Genomic DNA, 21,007 nt, shown 5'->3' with positions numbered 1-21,007 from the left:
GGGACAGGGAGGTGTGCAGTCCCCAAATCAGCATACCATTCTGCATTTGGACATCTGAGTCCCTTCTGTCTCCAAAATCATCTCTGCCTCCTCCTCAGACTGTGTCTCCTGGGAGCCTCTCTCTGATCTTATGTGCCCTCTCCCTGGATGCATCTCGTGGGTAGAAGGGAGGTCAGGCCAAGGGCTGCTCCCAGTTTCTGATGCTACACTGACAGTGGCACACGTGTTATCCACAGCTTCGGGAACACCTGGCTAAGGGCCAGCGCATGCTGGCAGGTGAGGGCATGTCACAGGTGGTGCGGAGCCTGCAGGAGCTACTGGCACGGCGCACTTATTACAGCGGGGACCTGCTCTTCTCTGTGGACATCCTAAGGAACGTCACTGACACCTTCAAGAGGGCCACCTATGTCCCTTCTGCTGATGACGTGCAGGTTCTGCTCCACAGTGGCGGGGGGCAGGGGCGGGAGGCTGCAGGGGCAGCACGGAGGCTCACACCTCCTGACCCATCCATCCCTCTTTCCCCAGCGTTTCTTCCAGGTGGTGAGCTTCATGGTGGATTCAGAAAACAAAGATAAGTGGGATGACGCTCAGCAGGTGAGGGGCTCAGCCTCCAGTGGTCTCCTTTTAGGACCCACCACCCTGCCTCAGATCCTCAGACCCTCTGACTCTCTCTGCTCTCAGGTGTCGCCCGGCTCTGTGCACCTGCTGCGTGTTGTGGAAGATTTCATTCACCTCGTGGGCGATGCTCTCAAGGCCTTCCAGAGCTCTCTCATCGTCACGGACAATCTGGGTAAAAGGTCGCAGGCAGGGGAGGGGGTGCTGGATACGATTAGAACCCTAGCACCCTACTTCCCTGGGTGAGGGATGGCGCTGGGGGACGCTTCTGGTTCGCTCTTTCATTTACAAGCTTTGTCCTTTCCTCCACTTAACCCCATGCTTCTGTCTTTCTGTGCGTCTTCCTCCACCGTCTCTGTGTTCATGCACCTTGCTTCTATGTCGGTTCTGACGTCCGTGTGTCTTCCCTGGTGTGCATCTCCCCGCGTCTGTCTTTGGCATGCCCTGCCCACCCTCCCTCTGCTGCAGTGATCAGCATTCAGAGAGAGCCTATCTCAGCGGTGTCCAGTGACATCACATTTCCCATGCGGGGCCGCAGGGGCATGAAGGACTGGGTGCGACACTCAGAGGATCGCCTCTTCCTACCCAAGGAGGTGCTCAGCCTGTCCTCCCCAGGGAAGCCAGCCACACCTGGGGCAGCTACCGCAGGCAGCCCGGGCAGGGGGAGGGGCCCAGGAACGGTACCTCCTGGCCCAGGCCACGCCCACCAGCGTCTTCTCCCAGCTGACCCCGAAGAGTCCTCCTCCTACTTCGTGATCGGTGCTGTGCTCTACCGCACCCTTGGCCTCATCCTGCCACCCCCCAGGTGAGTCCACCATAAAGCGTCTCCTCCTGCAGCCGTATGCCTGGAGGCCCCTTGTCTGGCTGTGGACGTAGTCACTTCTCAGAAACATGAAAGACAAGCATGAGGACTCCGGGACCAATGTCAGCGGTTTTCAACCTTCCTAATGCTGCAACCCTTTAATACAGTTTCTTAAGTTGCAGTGACCCACCCCCCTAACCATACAATCATTTTCGTTGCTACTTCGGAACTGTAATCTTGCTATGGTTATGAATTGTAATATAAATATGTATTTTCCTTGGGGGGGTCGGGACCCACAGATTGAGAACCTATACAAACCAGCCGGCATGTTAACAATGTGTTTGCGTTTTTGCTGTTGGGAAGGTGAATGAGGTAGCTCCCTGGGGCGCACAGGCTAGCCAGCCTAGCCGGCTTTGAAAGCTGTAGGCCAATAAGAGAGCCTGCCTTAAGAAGGTGGCTAAGGAAGAGCTGAGGTAGTCTTCATGAACACACATGTACATACATGCACTTGCATATATACACATGTGTGTGCATACACAGATCCACAAAGCCAAAACACCTAGTCGGTTCCCAGAGGCTGTGCTGGGCCCCATAGAGCTCTGTGCTCACCTGTTTGGCCCTTGGCCCTGGTAGTCCCAGCTATGACAGATTAAAGTTTCTAAGTCTGGGCACCTGCCAGCAGGAGCTGACCTCAGTATTTGCTCCCTCAGGCCTCCACTTGCGGTCACCTCCCGGGTGATGACAGTGACCGTGCGTCCCCCCACCCAGCCTCCAGCTGAGCCCCTCATTACGGTGGAGCTCTCGTTCATCATGAATGTGAGTGAGGTTCAGATGGGGACCCTGGCTGTCTGCCCACACAGGGTCTGAGGGCTATCTCAGGGAGGTGGTCTGTGCTGGACCGTGGGCCTGGCCTGTGCTGGAGCTTCTGTGGCAGGCTCAGTGATGGCCAGGAGGGTATGCTACTCACCCGGCTACACACATCTTTTTGCTCTTCAGGGCACCACCGATCCGCACTGTGCCAGCTGGGACTACTCGAGAGCGTGAGTTGGGGCAACCCTAGACCCTCTCATCAGAAATGGTCTCCCATCTAGAAGGTCAAAGGGTTCCTTGGTGCCATCCTTGGTCTGAGGGGTCAAGAGCACATCTTGGGGCTCCCTGCTGTCATCTCATGGACGTAGCCTTGTCCTGGAGTTTCACTTGACTGGGCAGTAGTCAGCTTTGGGGCTACAGAGCTGTGCCCTGGGTTCATGCCACCTCTCCCTCCTCCAAGAGATGCCAGCTCAGGGGACTGGAACACCGAGAGCTGCCAGACCTTGGAGACCCAGGCAGCTCACACCCGCTGCCAGTGCCAGCACCTGTCCACCTTTGCCGTCCTGGCCCAGCCACCCAAGGACCTGGTGAGTGGGAGAGAGGCCTGGGCTGCTCAAGGCATCCGGGTGACCCCAAATGCCACTCTGTACAGATGTACCTGTGCCTGCACATGGGAAGGGAGGCTGTTGTTCACAGTCATGACAGCTGCTCGGGAGTGTGTGGCAGTAGGTGAGTGTGAGCATGTGTGCACATGTGTACAGCTGGTTGTGTCTGGAAGAGTGTGGGTGAATGGATGTGAATTCATCTGTGCACGCGTGACCTTATGCACATGAGGAGCATGCCTGCTTGTGTCGGACAGGGAGACGGGGTGCCCCACCTTTGCCCTCTCCCAGCATCCCGTGTCCCACAGACCCTGGAGCTGGCAGGTGCTCCCTCTGTCCCCCTGGTGATCGGCTGTGCGGTGTCCTGCATGGCTCTGCTCACACTGCTTGCCATCTATGCAGCCTTCTGGAGGTAAGTCGGATGTTGAGCAGGATGGGAGGTGGCCAGCTCTCCAGGGTTAGGCAGGCAGCCAATGCCTCTGCCTCTGCCCACTGTGCCCTGTCAGGTTTATAAAATCAGAACGCTCCATCATCTTGCTGAACTTCTGCCTGTCCATCCTGGCTTCCAACATTCTGATCCTCGTGGGCCAGTCCCGGGTGCTGAGCAAGGCAGGTGCAGGCTCCTGGGGGTGTGTGGGGTGGGGTATAAAGGGAGGAGGAGGAGGATGCCTGCAAGTGAAGGGAGGTGGTTATTCTTCTTAATGTCTTTTTGTTTTATGTGCATTGGTATTTTGCCTGCGTGCATGTCTGTCTGAGGGAATCAGAACCCCTGGAACTCGAGTTACAGACAGTTGTGAGCTGCCATGGGTACTGGGAATTGAACCTGGGTCCTCTAGAAGAGCAGTCAGTGCTCTTAACCACTGAGCCATCCTGATATACACTCAGGATGGATGTACACTCAGACCCTATGGGGGAGAAGGTGTGTGTGAAGTCAGGCGCAGGCGTACTTGAAGGCGTTGCTGTGTGTGTGTGTGTGTACTGAGTAATGAGTGTTTGTGTACATCAGTTAATGTGTGTGTGTGAGCGCCTAGGTGCATGTGTGTGGGGCGGGAGGCATTGGACCCCACCTCTTGTCTGTGAGTCCTCCATCTGCCTGTGGATGCTCCATGCTGACTGTCCCTCCCACCCCACGTGGCCTTCCTTGCACAGTTCGAGCACTGTGGGAACCAGGTGTGGGGTTCTGCTCGGCCATGACGTGGCAAGTGCTCCTGTCTGTGCGTGGGTGGCCTGCCTGCCCGCCTCCCCGGATGCCTAGTGCTGTGTGCATGTCACCAGGCCTGTGTCGTGCTGTGTGTGGGTGCAGGAAGGCGGGGGTGCCTGGCAGGGTTCTGGTGGGGGAGGGGGGCTCAGGTAGGCGGCCGGCCATGCAGCGCCTAGGCCTAGCAGTCAGTGTGGGAAGCTGGCAGCTCCCACCCTGGCCACTGCTCAGGGCCACTCCCTCCTGTTACCTCTCCCTGCAGGGCGTATGCACCATGACGGCTGCCTTCCTACACTTCTTCTTTCTGTCCTCCTTTTGCTGGGTGCTTACAGAGGCCTGGCAATCCTATCTGGCTGTCATCGGGCGGATGCGCACCCGCCTGGTTCGCAAACGCTTCCTCTGCCTGGGCTGGGGTGAGCAAGGCCGGTGCTGGACTCTGCTGTTGGGCCTGGAGTGGCAGGGGAAGCCAGGGACGTGCTGCCTGGACCCTGGCCCAGCTCTCTGGGGATGGGGGTCAGTTGGATTGGAGGATGATAAGGAGGTGTCACCTGAGCACCTGGAGCCTTCTCACCTGTAACCCTGTCCCCAGGTCTACCTGCCCTGGTGGTGGCTGTGTCTGTTGGCTTTACTCGCACCAAAGGATATGGTACATCCAGCTAGTACGTGCGCCTCCATTGACGAGGGTGGGGGCGGAGGGGTTTGTGGGTCTGTTGAGGGGAATTGGACTGGGCGTTAGGTCTTATTGCAGATCTCTGGGTAAACTTCCTTCTCACTGAGCCTCAGTTTCCCTGGCTATAAGAGGACAAGTTGGGATTGGGTCATTTCTAGGCACCAGAGCACTTAGGGGTCAGCCCTCTTGTATTTCTATGGCCCCCCCCCCATGTGAGTCTCTGTGGGAGAGGAACAGACTTATCAAGACATGGCTGTGTTTCTCTGCACCTGGAGGCTTAGTATCTATTGATGATGTGGGCATGGCCACCCAGGGTCTGAGGATGCAGGGAGGAAGGGCTTGCTGGGAATCTGATTTCCTCATTTCTCCACTTCCCCAGCTGCTGGCTGTCCCTAGAGGGAGGCCTGCTCTACGCCTTTGTGGGTCCAGCGGCAGTCATTGTCCTGGTATGTGCGTGCCCCTTTCAGCATCCAGGGAGGGATGTGGCCCCAGAAAGCCATCGGCTCCTTTTGCCTTCTCCCTGACCTCCAGCCCACACCTGGGGGTGTCCTTGCCCTGAGGGCACCTGGTGACCCTGTCTTTCCCATTCGGCTCCCCCGGGCCCCCAGGTGAACATGCTTATTGGAATCATCGTCTTCAACAAGCTCATGGCCCGAGATGGCGTCTCAGACAAATCTAAGAAGCAAAGGGCCGGGTAAGGGGAGGGTCTCTGCAACTCAGTCTTCCTGGGCAGTGTGCAGGGAGGGGGAGCCGAGTATACCTCGGAGACTCAGGGCTTGCTGATGCCAACCCAGGCTTCCCAACCTTGGGACATCAAGGGTGCAGGCAAGGTGGGCACCCGGAGTGCTCAGCTGCAGACCCTCGCCCACCCTAACCCAGCTCTCTCTCTCTCGTCTGCCCTCCCCTCCTACCCTTCTCGGGGCTCATTCTGCCCCTTCTCCCGGCTTCCCATGTGTTTCCCCCTTCTCCCGTGTCTGTGCCGCCCCCCGAGGTCGGAGCGGTGCCCCTGGGCCAGCCTGCTCCTCCCCTGCTCAGCGTGTGGAGCGGTCCCCAGCCCCCTGCTCAGCTCAGCCTCGGCCAGGAATGCCATGTTAGTTGTGCCCCCTGGGGGGCGGTGGGGGCGGGCAGGGGCTAAGGAATGGGAGGGCAGTGTCCATGGTGGGGGTCGGGAGGGATATCAGCCCAGTGCCTTGGAGAGTTTGCCCTGCCCCTGCCCCCCTAACTGCTATATGCTCCCTGGAGCTCAGGGATGAGGTGTCTGAGAACAATGGGACTCGCTCCCTAGGGCGCTGTGGTGCCCTGCTCACCCTGCCCTCTGGTTCCCACCCCTGCTCTGGCTTAATTTTCTACACAGGCACAGCTACAGACCCCTCCTCTTACCATCAACCTCAAGACCCTGAGAATCGTAGGCCCTTAGAATTTTTGAGCTATTAAACCTTCCAATTAGAATGGAAGAATCTTAGACTAAGACAATCAGACTTGTAAGACTGTTAGAATGACTGAAACATACTTATCTGTCATAGAATCTGACTTGAATTTCAGAGGCCTTGGCCCTCACAATCAAGGCAGAATCCTGGAGGGAGAGTTATTTCACTGAGGCACCCCACCTAGCAGCTAAGGATCTCAGAACCTCCGCCATGCAAGAGTACAAAGGCCTTAGGCCCAACCCTCCGAACAGGGTTGGAAGTCCACCTGAGTCACCCCAACCAGTGAGGGCACAGCTTTGTCACACTCCCCAGGGGGTCTGTGGAGGCGTCTGGTGCCATCAGTGTGGAGCTCTGTGATGCTCAAGGAGCTGTGAGCTTCCTCTGCCTCGGGCTACCACATCCCTATGCCCAGTCTGCTGAACTAGCAGATCACAGGGTGGGCCTTAGAGTCTGCTGCCAAGCTGGATTTTTGTCCCAGTTCTCTCCCGGTCCAGCTGGGCACACTCCAGTCTCCTCATCTGTCAGTTGGGATACTGGTCCCCGGGCCTGTTTGTTGGAGTTGTTTTGATCACAATTTGAAATAATCTATGTAAAGTGTTCAGTGGAGGGCCTGGCAGAGAATTGCTGGTTAATCAATGGGAGCTCTTATTACTGTGATTAGAGCATCTCTGGTTCTTGGCTCCGCCTCCAGGGCTTGACAGACACTGTGCCTCCTCCACCCCAACCTTGCCTGGCTCAACAGCCCTGAACCTCTCTTCACAGGACAGGTCTTGGCCCCCTGCCCGCCCATCTTTCTGCCTCAGCCTCTGGCTGCCTCTGCAGAATGGTGCCACCCTGCTCTGTCTGGAGCTGTGCCTGACTCTCCACTGGGGGTGCTGTGGGTGGGGTACAGTGGGCTGGGTGTGGCTCCTTGCTCGGTAGGGCAAGGCAGCTCCTTCTATCTCCTGTTCCTTGTGGGCTATAGTAGTTTCTGGGGTTGGAGAACAGTCTGTCGGCCACTGCCTGTCTGCTTTTTTCTCCACAAGGAGGCTGGGGATACATGGGCTGGGTTCTGACCCCAGCTATGACCCTTTTACCTTGGGTTCTGAGCAACCACCAGGAGCCAGAGGCTCCTCCGTGCTTCCAACTGGCTGGGCTTGGCCCCATCTTCTCTGCAAGGATTTGTGATGTGGTGTTCTCCACATCTCTGCCTGTTCAGTCCTCCTGTCTGGGGCGTCTGTCTGTCTTATACGCCTCTTACTGTTGTGGTTATCTTTCTTTGGTCTTCTGCTCCTTCTCCCCAGCCTACTGTCTTGGAATCTCTGGAGATATGGCTCTGAACTGTATCTTTTCCCAAAGCTTCCAAGGTGCAAGTTGGGCCTGACGTTCCCTGTGTTTGTTACTGTCGGCCCTTGCTTCCCTCTGTTTCGGCCCTCCTCATCTCTGCTTCCCCGTATCACCTCTGTGCCTGCTCTGCCGAGTCCCACTGAGTCTGTGTGTCCATCCCTCCTATCTCTCATGGCCCCTGCTCTGGCCCTGTAGTTCTCCGTCTTTGTCCTCTGTTTCTCCTCCAGTTCCTTGGGCCCTCTCTGCTTGGAAACACTCCTGAGGTCCTGGAGTTTGGGGCCCTGCCAGTCCCCAAGCTGAGTTGAGGCCCAGGCTCCCACCATCCAATCCTGTAGAGTGTCACACTGACAGAATTTTTGCTGCTGTCCCTCTCAGGGCTTCACTCTGGAGTTCCTGTGTGGTACTGCCTCTCCTGGCGCTAACCTGGATGTCTGCTGTCCTGGCTATGACAGATCGCCGCTCCGTCCTATTCCAGGCGCTCTTTGCCGTTTTCAACTCTGCGCAAGGCTTTGTCATCACCGCTGTGCACTGCTTCTTACGCCGAGAGGTGGCTAGGCTCTTCGTGTTTGTCCCCCTCCCTCCCCCCCCCCCCCCCGCTGAGCTCTGGCTTCTCCCCATTGTGTGGAACAGGGTGACCAGGGTGCTTCAGGCCCTTGGTGAGGGCACTTAATAGCTCTGGTAGCCCTGAAGGCCTGGGCCTCCTTCAGCTCCTTCTCCCTGACATCCCAGCCTATCCCTGTCTCTCCTCCTGCCTCTAGTCTGGGCACCTGGGGTGGGAAACCCTGCCCACTATTGCAGGTATTATGGAGGCTTCGGGCCCAGCAGGTGTTTTCTGTCCCCAGGTACAGGACGTGGTAAAATGTCAGATGGGTGTGTGCCGCGCTGACGAGAGCGAGGACTCCCCAGACTCATGCAAGAATGGGCAGCTGCAGATCCTGGTGAGCAAGGAGGCCTGAGAGGATCCCCCTGCCCTAAGTTCCTTACCTTCCCCATTTCATCTGAGACAGAGACTGGGTTTAAGTCATGCTCAGCTGCCGACTGCAGGGAGGCGCTGGGCAGAGGCTTGCCCCATTCAGTTTCCTTCCTACAGTTCAAGGTTATATTGGGTAGGAGCTCAGGTGGGAGGACTGAGGAGCCGGGGAAGGAAAACCTGAGCCTTTCCCACCCTGACACATCTCTCCTCCCTCTGCCAACCTGCTCTCTCCCTCTCGACCTGTAGTCAGACTTTGAAAAGGACGTGGATCTGGCTTGTCAGACAGGTGAGTCTGTTGGACAGATTTAAGAAGCCGTAGGCATGGGCAAGACAGGAGCCCCACATGCTGTCATAGCAGCCCTGATGGGGACCAGACTCCTAGTGTCCTGTTTTGACATTAGACAGGAACAGGTTAGATTTACATCTGGGAAGGCCAATTACCACTTGCCTCTGGGCAAAATCCCCTCTCTTAAGCCTCAGCTACCCACCTGTAAAGGAGAAAATAGCATCTTCTCCGGTTAGGTGGAAGGCCCAGGGCCTACATGAATTAGGGGCATTGAGTTTCCAGTAGGGGCCTTGGCATATGTGAACCACTGCATTCTTCCATAAGTCCAGTGGCTTTCACTGGCATTGCCTGCCATCTTTTCTCTAAGGTATATGCCTCCCTAGGGAATGGAGGGGAGCAACACCCTCCTCCATTGGGACTGTGGGGAAAAAGTTAGGACGTGTACCAGGGCACTCATGGGATCTCATCTTTGGCTTTCCTTCTCTGCATCCCTTGGTCCCATGAGCCAATTGTCTTTCTGGTCCCTCTGGTGTATGGGACAGTACCAACCACCTCCCCAGAACTTAGTTTCCCTCACTGCCCAAGGTCAGAAGCTTAGTCCCCAGCCAAACCTGGGCAAGAAGGTCTCATCACATGGTCTCCCTTTCTTAGGGCTTACCTCTTCCTCCCATTTCTGTCCCCAGTTCTGTTCAAGGAGGTCAACACTTGCAACCCGTCCACCATCACCGGCACTCTGTCCCGTCTGTCTCTGGATGAGGATGAGGAACCCAAGTCCTGTCTCGTGGGTCCTGAGGGTGGCCTCAGCTTCTCACCACTACCTGGGAACATCCTAGTACCCATGGCAGCATCACCAGGTCTAGGGGAGCCACCACCACCCCAGGAGACCAACCCTGTGTACATGTGTGGGGAGGGTGGCCTGCGGCAGTTGGACCTTACATGGCTACGGCCAAGTGAACCAGGCTCTGAGGGGGACTACATGGTGCTGCCCCGGCGGACTTTGAGCCTGCAGCCTGGCGGTGGGGGTACAGGGAGTGAGGAGGCCCCGAGGGCCCGGCCTGAGGGGACCCCCCGGCGGGCTGCCAAGACGGTGGCCCACACTGAAGGCTACCCCAGCTTCCTGTCTGTGGAGCACTCTGGTCTAGGGCTGGGCCCTGCCTATGGGTCTCTCCAGAACCCATATGGGATGACCTTCCAACCACCACCACCGACACCCAGCGCCCGCCAAGTACCAGAGCCAGGAGAACGTAGCCGGACCATGCCCCGTACAGTGCCTGGTTCCACCATGAAGCTGGGCTCCCTTGAGGTGAGGGGCTATGGAAAGTAAGACGGGGAATCTACCTACTGTGTACCTGAGATCATGTCTAGGTCACAGGCTGCAGTCAGGAAGGGACAGCTATCAGCCTCCCCCAGAGCAGTGCTGGCGGGCTCATACCATGTGTATCCTTCCTTCTACTGGGGCTCACAGAGCTCAGCTCCCAGGAAACTCTGGGTTGTCTGAGTGCTTCAAATGGGTGAAGCTTCATGAATCCATTCACTTAGAGCTCTGGTACCCACTCTGGGATGACTGGTCAGGATGAGTCCTCCATCACTGTAACCGTGGCTCAGATGCCAAATTGGTAAGGCAGAGGCTAAGCCTGGGCCTCTGCAGCGTGTGGCTCTGAGTCAGGTCTGGACTTGCTGACCAGCAGTGAGAGATGCTGACCACACTGCGCCTCGGCTTCTTCGTGTGTAAGTGGGAATAGCTTGGAGCACGGGATGATATAAGCCTTTGATTCCTGTATGGAATAAGTAGACAGCGCTAGAAAATTGGAAGATACTGTTATCACAGACATTGGCTGAGGGTGCTGCCCTTGGCCTCGGATGGGAAAATGGAAGACCCTCTGTTTCCTCCGCCCTGCCCCCTGCAGATCATCCCTGGGGACATATAGATTAGTAGAAGCCCAAAGTAGGACTCAACGGTGTTCTAGAAATCTAATTGGAGGGATGAGGGGGATGTGGATAAGGAAAGAGGTCGGAGTCCCAGCTTCTACACAGTTAGCTGTTTGTGTCTGGCCTGGAAAAGTTGCTCTCTGTCCTCTGCACAGAGACAATTAAGTTAGCAGCTAGAGAGGTCACAAAGTTTAGCTTTGTGCCTAAAATGTTCCTCGAACATTTGGTGCCTGCTCCTGCCACAGATGGCAACAAAACAGGAAGGCGTTCCCAAAGACAGAAAAGACGACAGAGACAGAGATGGCATCAGTGACGAGTGGGGGTGGGGGGGGAGTGTGCTTAGCACCGGGGTAGGTTTTGTTCTGTGGCACCTGCCTGTGGTTGGACCACTGGGGAGGGACCAGTGCTTGGATTCTTGTGTGGGAGGTAGTAATAAATGGCAGATGCTTGAGGGGTCAAGGATAGTGTCTAGAATAGTATAAGCCCAATAGAGGCACAGGCGTGGGTTGGCTGAACCCTAGAGCACTATGGGTAAGGATAGCGGCACTGTTGTCTGTAGAAATAGAGACGAAGGTAGGAATGGGCAAAGCTTAGCGATGGAAAATCAGGCTGGAGGCAGAATAGGCTGGAAGACAGGAGGAAAACCGAGAGAGTGGAGTCAGGTTGGGTCTCACAAAATCTACCTCATACTTTTAACATCACCTCTAAGGGCCTGGAGCCAAGTGGCAAGTCCCTTTTCCTTTCCCCCCACCCACGGGTCTCAGTTTCCCCACCTAGCTGGGACAGTTGTCCTTGGTCTTGTGAGTTCTCTCCATGCCAGCATTCTAAGACTGAAGTCTCCTTGAGTGGCACTGGATGTCACCGAGCTTGTTGAGGCCTTGAAGGTGACCTTGGCCAGGCAAGGGTCAGAAGAGCACAAGGAAGCAGGGAGTCAAAAGAGGCAAGGTGGGGGCACACAGACTGGTCATGAAAAGCCTAAAATTCTCTTTGCAGGACAAGTACAGGATTCCAGGGAGATGGGGTGGGGGTGGAGAGCATGGGGCAGGAGAGAATGCCAGAATCCAGGGCACAGGGAATGAGCATGGGCTGTATGATCCTACATGATGGTAACCCTGTGTCGCTGCAGCTAACCCATGTCTGCATCCATGTGTGTGCTCCCAGGAGCACATCTCTCCACATACATGCACTGCAGACCTCAGCTACTGTGCTGTGATTCCAAGGGCTAGCCTATAAGATAAGGGTTCTCAACTCCAGGGTCTGGGTGAGGGGAAGGTGCCATAGAGTCCTGGGGCCCAAGGTTGCCTGCAAAAATTTCCTCTCTCATGGCCTGCTTGTTGCTCCTTAGCGGAAGAAGCTTCGGTATTCAGACTTGGACTTTGAGGTGAGTGCTGTTGTTGAGAGGGGGCGTGGTCGAGTCCTAAAATTATCCCAAGCTCCATTGCAGAGCCCAACCTTGGGCCACCAAGCCTCTGGATTCCCCGGGATCTCCCCGACTCTCTTGCTCACACCCATTACTCTGAGGCAGAAATAGAGGTGGGGAGTGAGGGAGACAGAGACAGAGAGACAGATGGAGAAAAAGAGGGAAGGGAGGGAGAGGCTAGCACAAGAGAGCAAGGGAAGTCCTAGCCTTGCCCCAGTGGGGACCACAGGCACAGGGCAGAGGGCAGGGAGCACTCCTCTGACACCCAAGTGACTCCTAGAAGGTGATGCACACCCGGAAACGGCACTCGGAACTCTACCACGAGCTCAACCAGAAGTTCCACACTTTCGACCGCTACCGTAGCCAGTCTTCAGCCAAGGTGAGGGCTCTTCTGTTGCTGCCCTGCCCAACCCACCGAGTGCATGGTCCCTGAGGGGTGGCCCTCTCACTTGGACCCTGTTGGTAGAAGGAGACTGGGTAGAGTGTGTCCTTGGGTAGCGTGGTACAAATATTGCTCAAGTCCTCCCGGGTGAGGCTCCAAGGACTTCCTGTCCTCCTGCTGAACTCATGTTCCTGGATAACTTCAGCTTGCCTCGCCAAGGGGCCTGCCTGCATGAGCAGCAGCTTCAGGGTTGTATGGGGCTGGGAAGGTGCCCCAGAGAGCAGACACTAACAGGGTCTCCCGCTTAGAAAGGAGGATGGGCAGACAGGAGACATGACCTCAGGGAAACACTGCTGCAGTAGTGGTCAATAAGGGTCTGGCAATTAGTTGTGTTTGACTGTGCCTCATATCTGATCATTCAGTGACACTGGGCCATCTTGACCCTCCTGGGATCTCCTTGGTTTGCTCTGTACAGTGGATGAGAGGGTATCACAGGCACTCACCCTGCTCCTTTCACAGGAGAAACCCAGCCCCCCCGGGGGACGCCCTGGCTTGTCCCAGCATAGGAGGCATCAAAGCTGGAGCACCTTCAAATCTATGACACTGGGCTCACTGCCCCCCAAGCCCCGAGAACGGCTGGCCCTGCACCGGACAGCAGCCTGGGAGCCCACAGAACCACCAGACGGCGACTTCCAGACAGAGGTGTGAGTGCCACGCCGGACTGCCCACTGCACAGAAATATATATCTATTTTCACACTCCACTTTGGAACTACCAGGAGCCAGCGCCCCTCCCCCTCCCGAGGCTGGGCAGGAGGTGCAGAGGACTCAGCCTGGCTGGGGGCAGCCAGACTGGCAGGGCCTGGGGGCCAGGGCCCCTCCTTGTTCTCAGAGGCCCCTTAGGCACCCACTGGAGCCTCATCTTGCCCCAGCCTGTCTGTCCCTGTCCTGGGCTGGGGAGGAGGGAGGGAAACTTTGTTGGGAATAAACTTCACTCTGTGGATTTGCCTGCTGCATTGCTTGCTGCCCCTAGGCAGAGCCCAGCCCTGGGACCCCAACTTTGTTCCTCCAGCTCATTAGTTGTATAATGGGTTCAGGCCAAGCCTGACTGAAAGGGGCTAGCTGCCTGCTGACCCTGTCTTTGGCCCTGACTCCCTTAGTACATACCCCTTCCCTGATCTGTGCTGGGATACAAAGCTGGAAGTCTGAGGTAGGACACCCTGTAACTGAGTGACTGCCCTGATCACGGCTACCTTTCACCAGGGCATGGGCCCGGGCTGCTCACACTGAGTTGCTGTCAGGGAACAGGATCTCAGGTGAGTGTTAGGAACACTGCACATACCTCCAGTGCTTCACAGCATCCATGCTAGGGAATTATACACTTGATGGTTACAGAATGAAGAGATTGAAAGTGACGTGCTCAGGGCCATGGTCAAAGGCAGAGCTTGGATCCACACACCCAGGCTTGTGGAGGTAGCATTTCAGCTTGGCCTTCTGGGACTTGACCTCCATCACTGCAGTGCAACTATGAGGGGCTGGACTGTGGGGGAGCTTCTGGTGTGGTATGGGGTTGAGGGTGGAGAAGCAGAGCTGGCTTGGTGTTGGAGGGCGGGACTCTGAGGCCCTTTGCTGGACTGCATTCTTCACACGTCTGAGTTCCTGGGCACCAGTACAATGGAGCATGGGATCAGCATGTGGAAGGTCTCGTGGTGCGCGCTGTAGCTCTTCCAAGTAGGCAGGAGCTAAAGATGCTGCTCCAGCCACCGGCATTGCTTGCTAGCCCGGGCATTTAGTAATATGACCATCTCTGGACCCACGGGGACTCTTGAGACACACAAATCCAGGCCCTCGAGGGAGCTGCTGTGCTATGGGAATGTAAGAAGGAACAGGCCACTAGGGTGGCTTGTCACAGCTGATGACAATGAAGGGTGTGGGCCAGGCCTTTTTTTTTTTTTTTTTTCCTTTTTTCTGCAGGCTTTGGCACAGGCTTCTCAGTTCCATTGGAATCCTGCCTGAGGTGGGTCCCGGTTAGAGTAGATCATAGTCCTCCCAGGACTGTGCTCCCGGCCTATGTACTCAGCCCATTCCCTAGTGTTTAGTTACACAGTGTTCACTGGGACACTGATTTATCTGAGTTCCAGACAGATAATTTAAGTTCCTTGTTTTACAGATGTAGAAAGTGAGACTGGGGGTGGGGGGGATGTGACTTTCCCCAACTCCCCCAGTGTATGAGGGGCACAGGGTCTGACCCCTGGCCACCATGGGAGGTGGGGGGAGGAAGAGGAGGAGGAAAAAGACACTAATCTCTCACAGCTTGTGAGTGACTAATTGGGCCATGTTTGGAGAGGAGGCAGAACCTGGTACCAGCCAGCGAGGCACAGGGGAAGCTCACTCAGGAATGCACACCCAGGACAAGGACAGTCGTGGGTGTATGTGACTGTCCATGGGCGATGGGCTGACTCTCACAGTGTCTCGTTCCCTCCCTGCTTGCTCTGTTCTGCTAGGCAGCCTTCCTCACCTCCTGGGCCAAACAAGGCTCCCCTGCCATCACTCTGCCTTGGCCCCAAAGGGAAAGACATTTTTCTCTTGAATTCCAATTAGAAAATGTCCAAGGAAGGAAAAATTCTGATTGGTCCCAAGCACTGTGATTGGCAGCCTCTTTAGGAGCCCTGGTGAGGGAATCCAGTCTCAAAATGGTGGGCAAGGGGTGCTTATTCCTGGGGGGGGGGGGAAGGTTGTGATAGGATTGTACAAACAAATCCCTGCTTTGTTGCCAGCAGGACCCCGCTTCCCATCCTTGCCAGGCCTTCCTCAGAGCTGGCCCCTGCGTCCCTAATAGATTTCTTATTGCCTTTTCCTCTACTGTTCCTTCCCATCCCTGGGCTGCACCAGCTGTCACCTCCTGTGAGCTCTCTGGGGCTGAGCTGTGAGGTGGAATCCTCCCCCTACTTTCTTCTCGTGGAAATTGGGTCCACCTTGCTGACTCTGCTCCCTTAGCAGCCAGCGTTCGCAGCAAAGGCTCCTGACAGTTTTGAGACCTATCAGGTCCATGGTTAGGGGTTGAGCTTTGCTAGGGTGGGTTTGTGGCCCTGCCTGACCCCCAGTTCCTACTTCCATAGGCATTCACTCACTCACCTGCCTCATGATCTTGGGCAGGTTGCTGGACATTGTCTGACCTGAATTTCACTTGTTTTGAAGGGAGAGCTTGGAGATTGAACCCAGAGCTTTTAAGCAGGCTGCCACTCAACCAGTTGCTGAGGCAGACCTGGGCTCCCATCCTTGACCTGATAGCCGTTCTATGTGCACCGATTTCTAACATCCTGCATTTCTTTCCTAGGCTTGAATGCTCCTTCATTATCCTCATGTTCTTTGTCTCTGGTCCCCAGCTCTTCACATACATGGCCCATATGTGATCTTTCTAGATCACAGATCTGGCAGTCCATTGCCCGGAGCAGATGCCGTGAGGATCTGTCTAGAAGGCATGGCTGCTGCCTGTCTCTCCTGATCTTTCACCTCTATGCCTTTTCTTCCACCTATACTCTTGCCTGTTGAATTGGCTGATTACGCTCTTCCAGCTTAGGAAGCCCTGTTTGTGACGCTGTGCCTGAACCCCTGGCTCAGCAGGCAGCACTCATTGGGCCTCTACAGCCTGACTTCTAAGAGGCTAGCCTTATCTACAGAGTGAGCTATAAGACATCCAGGGCTACACAGAGAAACCCTGTCTTCAAAACCAAAAAACAAAACCAACCAAACAAAGATAGAATTTATAGAACTTACTGAGCCTTGGTTTCCTCCTTTGCACTGCAGGGTAGGCAATAATAATCCTTACAGTTTTTGAAAGGGATTAACCCCAAAGCCTGTGTATACTAGGCAGGCATTCTAACCATATGGGGCTGTAGTTCCGTGGTAGAGGGATGAGTGTTGGGAGGTGGCAGCAAGGAAGGAAGGACGGAAGGTGGGGAATGTCTTGTAGGCAGTAAGCCATTGCTGTAGCAGTCCAGGGACCTCTGTAGGATCCAACCAAGTTGGGTGCTGCCCACGGTGCTGAAAGGATTTCCCATGCTAAGACACAGCAGGCAAGTCTCCATGCCCGTTGAGTTCACCTGCCACTCCTCTTGCTGCAGGTGTGGTGCTCCTAGAACGAACACACCAGACTTTCCTCCATTGGAGGAAGTACCTGGAAGTGATACATCCTGTTGACAATTTTCAGATAGTTTTGTTTGTTTGTTTTTTGTTGTTGTTGTTTTGTTTTTTGAGACAGGGTTTCTCTGTGTAGCCCTGGCTGTCCTGAACTCACTCTGTAGGCCAAGCTGGCCTCAAACTCAGAAATGCACCTGTCTCTGCCTCCCAAGTGCTGGGATTAAAGGCGTGCGCCACCACTGCCTGGCCTAGATTTTTTTTTTTTTTTTAAAGTGTTTTATAAAGTTAAACCAGGCATGGTGGCTCACAGGGGAGGCTGAGACAAGACTGTGATGAGTTTGAGGCCAACCTAAGCTACATAGTTCCAGGCCAGCCTGGACTAAAAAGTGAGACTCTGTCTGAAAAGACATTTAAAAAGTTGAGATTAACTGTAACTATATATTTATCACAATATATTTAAATTATAAGTTTTGAAAACATAGTCTTGGATAACCTAGGCTGATCTTAAAATTGCTGAAAGGCTGAGGTTGGTTTTGAACTCCTAATTCTTCGGTCTTTGTCTTCCAAGTGCTATATCTACAGGTACATGCCTCTGTAACTTGCTTAAACATGATCATTTTTAAAATATAAGCACAATATAAAAATTACCAAGAAAGTATTTATTTATTTATCAATCACAGCAGGGTCTTGCAAATAACTCAGACTGACCTTGAACTCAGGATCCTCTGCCTCATGTATTATCTTTCATACTTGAATTCTCATGTGCATGCATTGCACAGCTCAGTGCCATGTTATACATCTCAGTGTCCATGGCTGGTGCTTGTGTGGCCCAGCCTGGCTTAGGTAGAACAGAGGCAGCATCTTTTGGCAAGTCTACACAGTATCCTTTGAGAAGGAGGAACCTTACTGTGACGGGTCCCACTGGGACCAGGGAGGGTCCCTGGAGGTGGTATAGGTTACGTCCCTAACACAGTGCCAGTGTAAAGGAGGTCCCAAGTTTCTCATGGCATATGGTGTCTTGGGGATCATGGTAGGGACAGAGGTGGTGTGAGAAAGTAGGAAAAAGTCCTGAAGACATCTGAGGGAAAGGCTGGTGTATGATTTCCTTGGGCGCAGGAAAGGGTACTCTTTCTCCCAGCCCACCCTTGTCCTATCTTCTTTCTCTTAGAACCCCCATAACCTAAAAGAAAGAAATCAAATTGGGACTGGTGTTTGAATGCACACATTAAAACTCAATTGGGTTTAATTTTCTTTCATTAGGTACCAATTAAAAGGGAATTAGGTGGCCTGAGGGAAGACCTGTGGCAGTCACTGCTGACTTCTGCCTCAGGACTCCCTTTTCTCTGGGCTTCCTCATGCCTACACTCTCTACTTCATGGGCGCCATGTTAGGATGTTCTGAAGCCAATCTCCAGTGTCTCCATATCCCTCATTTAGCTCACTTAAGGCCACCTGCTTCGCTAAGACTATTAACCCCTTAATCCCCGAAGATACATACACAGTGTGTGAGGCAAGAGCAACTCCACTGAGGGTTTGGGTCGTTAGTGAGAAGCCAAGGGGGGTTTGAGCAGAGGCCCTGCATGAAGACATTTTGGCATTCACAGGGTTTCTTTGGATGGCTGAGAAATAAGTGGGGGCACTAAAGAGTGAGGGTAGCTGCAGAGAGACTAACAAGGAAGCAGTCCACAGGAAGGATACTTTGTGGGGCCCACCACTGAGGCGAAAGGTGGTCTGTGTGCATGCAGATCTCTCTGCTCCTTCCTGTGGCTGGGCTGAGGAAAGGAGACCTAGCCCTTGAGCCTCTCTCTTGCCCACCTGGAGAGATGACCACCGTGCTACTGGCTTAGCACAAGAAGAACTGCTTCGGGAAAGACAGTTGTGCATTTGGCCTTGGGCATGTTAACTTTAAGATACTTAAGGGAAAGACATTGGGAGAAGGTAGGCGGTTGGACACAGGACTGGAACTCAGGAGGGAACTGGCTAGAGTCAGTGACACAGCAGGGAGCTGGGTTGGAGTGGGCTGTTGAGCAGGTGGGAGGGGAAGAAATGAAAGCAATGTAGATAGTTTCTGACACAAAGCTTTGAAAAGAAAACTCAGGGCCTGCTGAAGGTGAATTCTCTGGAGAAGGTTACCCCCCATCTTCCCTGCCAAGTTCCTATATAATGAGAAATAACCAGTCCTACCATGCTGAGGCAGGGTCCCGAGACCAGTAATTGGGGCTCATCACAGAGATCGATTTAAGCTCATTGGTTGGGCTGTAGGCCAGCGACTGTTCCTAGAGATGGGAGGAAGGGAGTTTTGGGGATGGACATTTGATAACATCAGGTCTAAGGCCTCTGGGAGGAGGATGCTGGGCTCCATAAGGAAGCTTCCAGGCATGAGAAGGAGAAACAAGTCCAACACCCCACAGCCCCAGCTTCTGCTTCTCCTAAGCAGGCAAGAGCAAGGGAAATCCTCCTCCACAGGTCTCAGCTTCCCTTGGTGCCTGCTCCAGGCTGGTATGTCCCCTTCTGCTATGGTGGCACTGCACAGCTCCAGCCATCAATCCAGGCGTCCCTAGAGTCAACCAGGAAAGTCAATATTTAATTTGGGTACCATGTTAATGCCATCGATCGGCAGCCCCCTTCCACCCCCACTTCCTCAGGCTTGTTTGTCTCTTCCTACTCACAGCATGCTCTGGGGTGGGATGCTCAAACCCAGTGGAGGCACAGTTTAGCTTGGAGTTGCTCTGAGAGTCTGGGCTGTGTAGGAGTGCTGTTCGGAGACACCCTGCCTCCTATCCCCACTGAGAATGAGCTCTGCTCTGCGTTTCCCCAGAGGACAATGAGTTTGGGGGATGAAGATTGTGGGTAGACCAACTTCTCTCCTAGCTGGGGATTGGGCCTAATTTCCTTATAGCTTTATGTACAGAGTACAAGATGCTGTGGAACCCACTTGAGGACCCTGCGGTGAGGCTTTCTAGATCCTAGAGGGGAGATTTGAGGGAGTATTGAGCATAGAGGCTCAGAACCCAGCCCAGCAGCTAAAAAAGAAAAAGGAAAAAGGGAAGAAGGAGGATGAGGGAGAGGAGGAGGAGGGGAGAGGGTGAGGGAGAAGGAAAGCAGAAGAAGGAGGAGGAGGAGGAAGAGAGGAGGAGGAGGAGAAGAAAAGAAGAAGAAGAAGAAGAAGAAGAAGAAGAAGAAGAAGAAGAAGAAGAAGAAGAAGAAGAAGAAGAAGAAGAAGAAGGCGGCGAGGCGGCGGCAGCTGGAGCAAGGGCAGGCTCCCTTCAAGGCTGGGCTGGTTCCCTCCCCCCCCACCTCCTACCAACACAGACTTTTATGTAGCCCAGACAGGCTTTGATCTTACTACACAGACCCCTCCTGCTTTGGAACTAATTGCTCATACTCAGGCCCGTCTGTTCCCTGGCAGCAGAAAATGACCTTGAACTTCTAGTCTTCCTGCCTTGGCCTGCAGAGTAGTAAGATTACAGACATAAGCTACCATGTGATGCTGGGGTCAAACCCAGGGCTTCTTGTATCTTAGACAAACGCCCCACCAACAGAGCTACATTTCTGGCCCCTCTACTTTGTTTTTGTTCATTCTGTTTCAGATAATGTGCTGTGTCTCTCAGACCAATGCTATATCACTGATGGCGTTGTCGGGCAGGCCCTGACACCTACCTTGGAGTGACTTAGTGGGCAGTCTATGTCCAACTTGAAATATATCATCCAAGCAGCCACAATGTATATAAAATTCTGCTCTGATGAGCAACATATCCAGAATGTTGATACTGAAAATCCAAAAGAGGTTATTTTTGTTTTAGATAGGTAAATTGCTATATTTCATGAACTAATGTGGCTTCTATTGTAGATCTGAATGCAAAGACCAGACTCTTCTAAAGGACATTTATATGTGCTCACGTGGTCCAGATGACCCCCATCCTGAGCTATCAAAGAACTCCTCAATAACCCAGAGGATCTACTCTGGGCTTTGGGGTCAAGCCTGGGGCTAGGAGAATAGGGTTTGGCCATTCAGTAAATATTGTTCTGGGCCACAAGTTGGGTAATGACACCTAAAAATGAGGAAGATATAGTCTCTAAGTTACCAACGTGGCAAAGCTGGTGAAAGCCACAGATATTCTGTCCGGGGGGTGGGGGGGGCTCTGGTTGCTCTTTGAATAAATGTAAATCTTCTCTCACAGTTCAAGAGACACAGAACACTCTTGTCCCCACCTGGTCGCCACTGTTGCACTGTTGCTATGGCTCTTCTCAGACTCAGCTGCGGCTATCTCCACCGCTGCTTCTGGAACTGGTTTCATGGTTTGTCTCCTGATAGGGCCTTTGAATTTGCTATATGCTCTCCTCCAAAGACTTCCAATTCTTCCTTTTCCCTGGTACCTGCTTGTTTTTGTTGTTGTTTTGGAGACAGGTCATATTATATAACCCAGTCG

At 54.0% G+C, this 21,007-nt stretch overlaps 1 protein-coding gene and 1 long non-coding RNA gene across 11 annotated transcripts in view; one reads left to right on the top strand and one right to left on the bottom strand.

The window, feature by feature from the left end:
- Positions 1-13,441, top strand: part of Adgrb2 (adhesion G protein-coupled receptor B2) — a 37,256-nt gene extending 23,815 nt beyond the window's left edge. For 3 of the 9 annotated variants that reach the window (XM_076934126.1, XM_034502275.2, XM_034502270.2), the window contains 21 exons: positions 237-431; positions 526-594; positions 682-790; positions 1,084-1,420; positions 2,128-2,233; positions 2,414-2,457; positions 2,688-2,814; positions 3,138-3,241; positions 3,336-3,438; positions 4,290-4,440; positions 4,617-4,686; positions 5,077-5,143; positions 5,306-5,391; positions 5,689-5,787; positions 7,826-7,997; positions 8,293-8,388; positions 8,670-8,709; positions 9,393-10,012; positions 11,984-12,019; positions 12,339-12,437; positions 12,960-13,441. In XM_076934126.1, coding sequence (XP_076790241.1) covers positions 237-431; positions 526-594; positions 682-790; positions 1,084-1,420; positions 2,128-2,233; positions 2,414-2,457; positions 2,688-2,814; positions 3,138-3,241; positions 3,336-3,438; positions 4,290-4,440; positions 4,617-4,686; positions 5,077-5,143; positions 5,306-5,391; positions 5,689-5,787; positions 7,826-7,997; positions 8,293-8,388; positions 8,670-8,709; positions 9,393-10,012; positions 11,984-12,019; positions 12,339-12,437; positions 12,960-13,148 — 2,919 coding nt within the window. In that variant the 3' untranslated portion in view covers positions 13,149-13,441. The remainder of the gene's footprint in view (positions 1-236; positions 432-525; positions 595-681; positions 791-1,083; positions 1,421-2,127; positions 2,234-2,413; positions 2,458-2,687; positions 2,815-3,137; positions 3,242-3,335; positions 3,439-4,289; positions 4,441-4,616; positions 4,687-5,076; positions 5,144-5,305; positions 5,392-5,688; positions 5,788-7,825; positions 7,998-8,292; positions 8,389-8,669; positions 8,710-9,392; positions 10,013-11,983; positions 12,020-12,338; positions 12,438-12,959) is intronic. The other 6 variants (XM_076934127.1, XM_034502277.2, XM_034502273.2 and 3 more) reach the window with 3 other exon arrangements.
- Positions 13,442-17,222: 3,781 nt separating this feature from the next.
- The window catches only part of LOC117708288 (uncharacterized), a 21,240-nt gene continuing 17,455 nt past the window's right edge, over positions 17,223-21,007 (bottom strand). For both annotated transcript variants that reach the window (XR_013110426.1, XR_004606822.2), the window contains exons 4-6: positions 20,790-21,007; positions 20,238-20,347; positions 17,223-19,134 (exon numbers count right to left, since the gene is read on the bottom strand). The exon at positions 20,790-21,007 is cut by the window's right edge and continues 28 nt beyond it. This is a non-coding gene — a long non-coding RNA (uncharacterized LOC117708288). The remainder of the gene's footprint in view (positions 19,135-20,237; positions 20,348-20,789) is intronic.

Source organism: Arvicanthis niloticus, chromosome 5 (assembly GCF_011762505.2).
Source record: "Arvicanthis niloticus isolate mArvNil1 chromosome 5, mArvNil1.pat.X, whole genome shotgun sequence".
NCBI classification, from domain to species: Eukaryota; Metazoa; Chordata; class Mammalia; order Rodentia; family Muridae; genus Arvicanthis; species Arvicanthis niloticus.
Note: the sequence above shows the minus strand (reverse complement) of the source record. Positions and strands in the feature narration are given on the sequence as shown.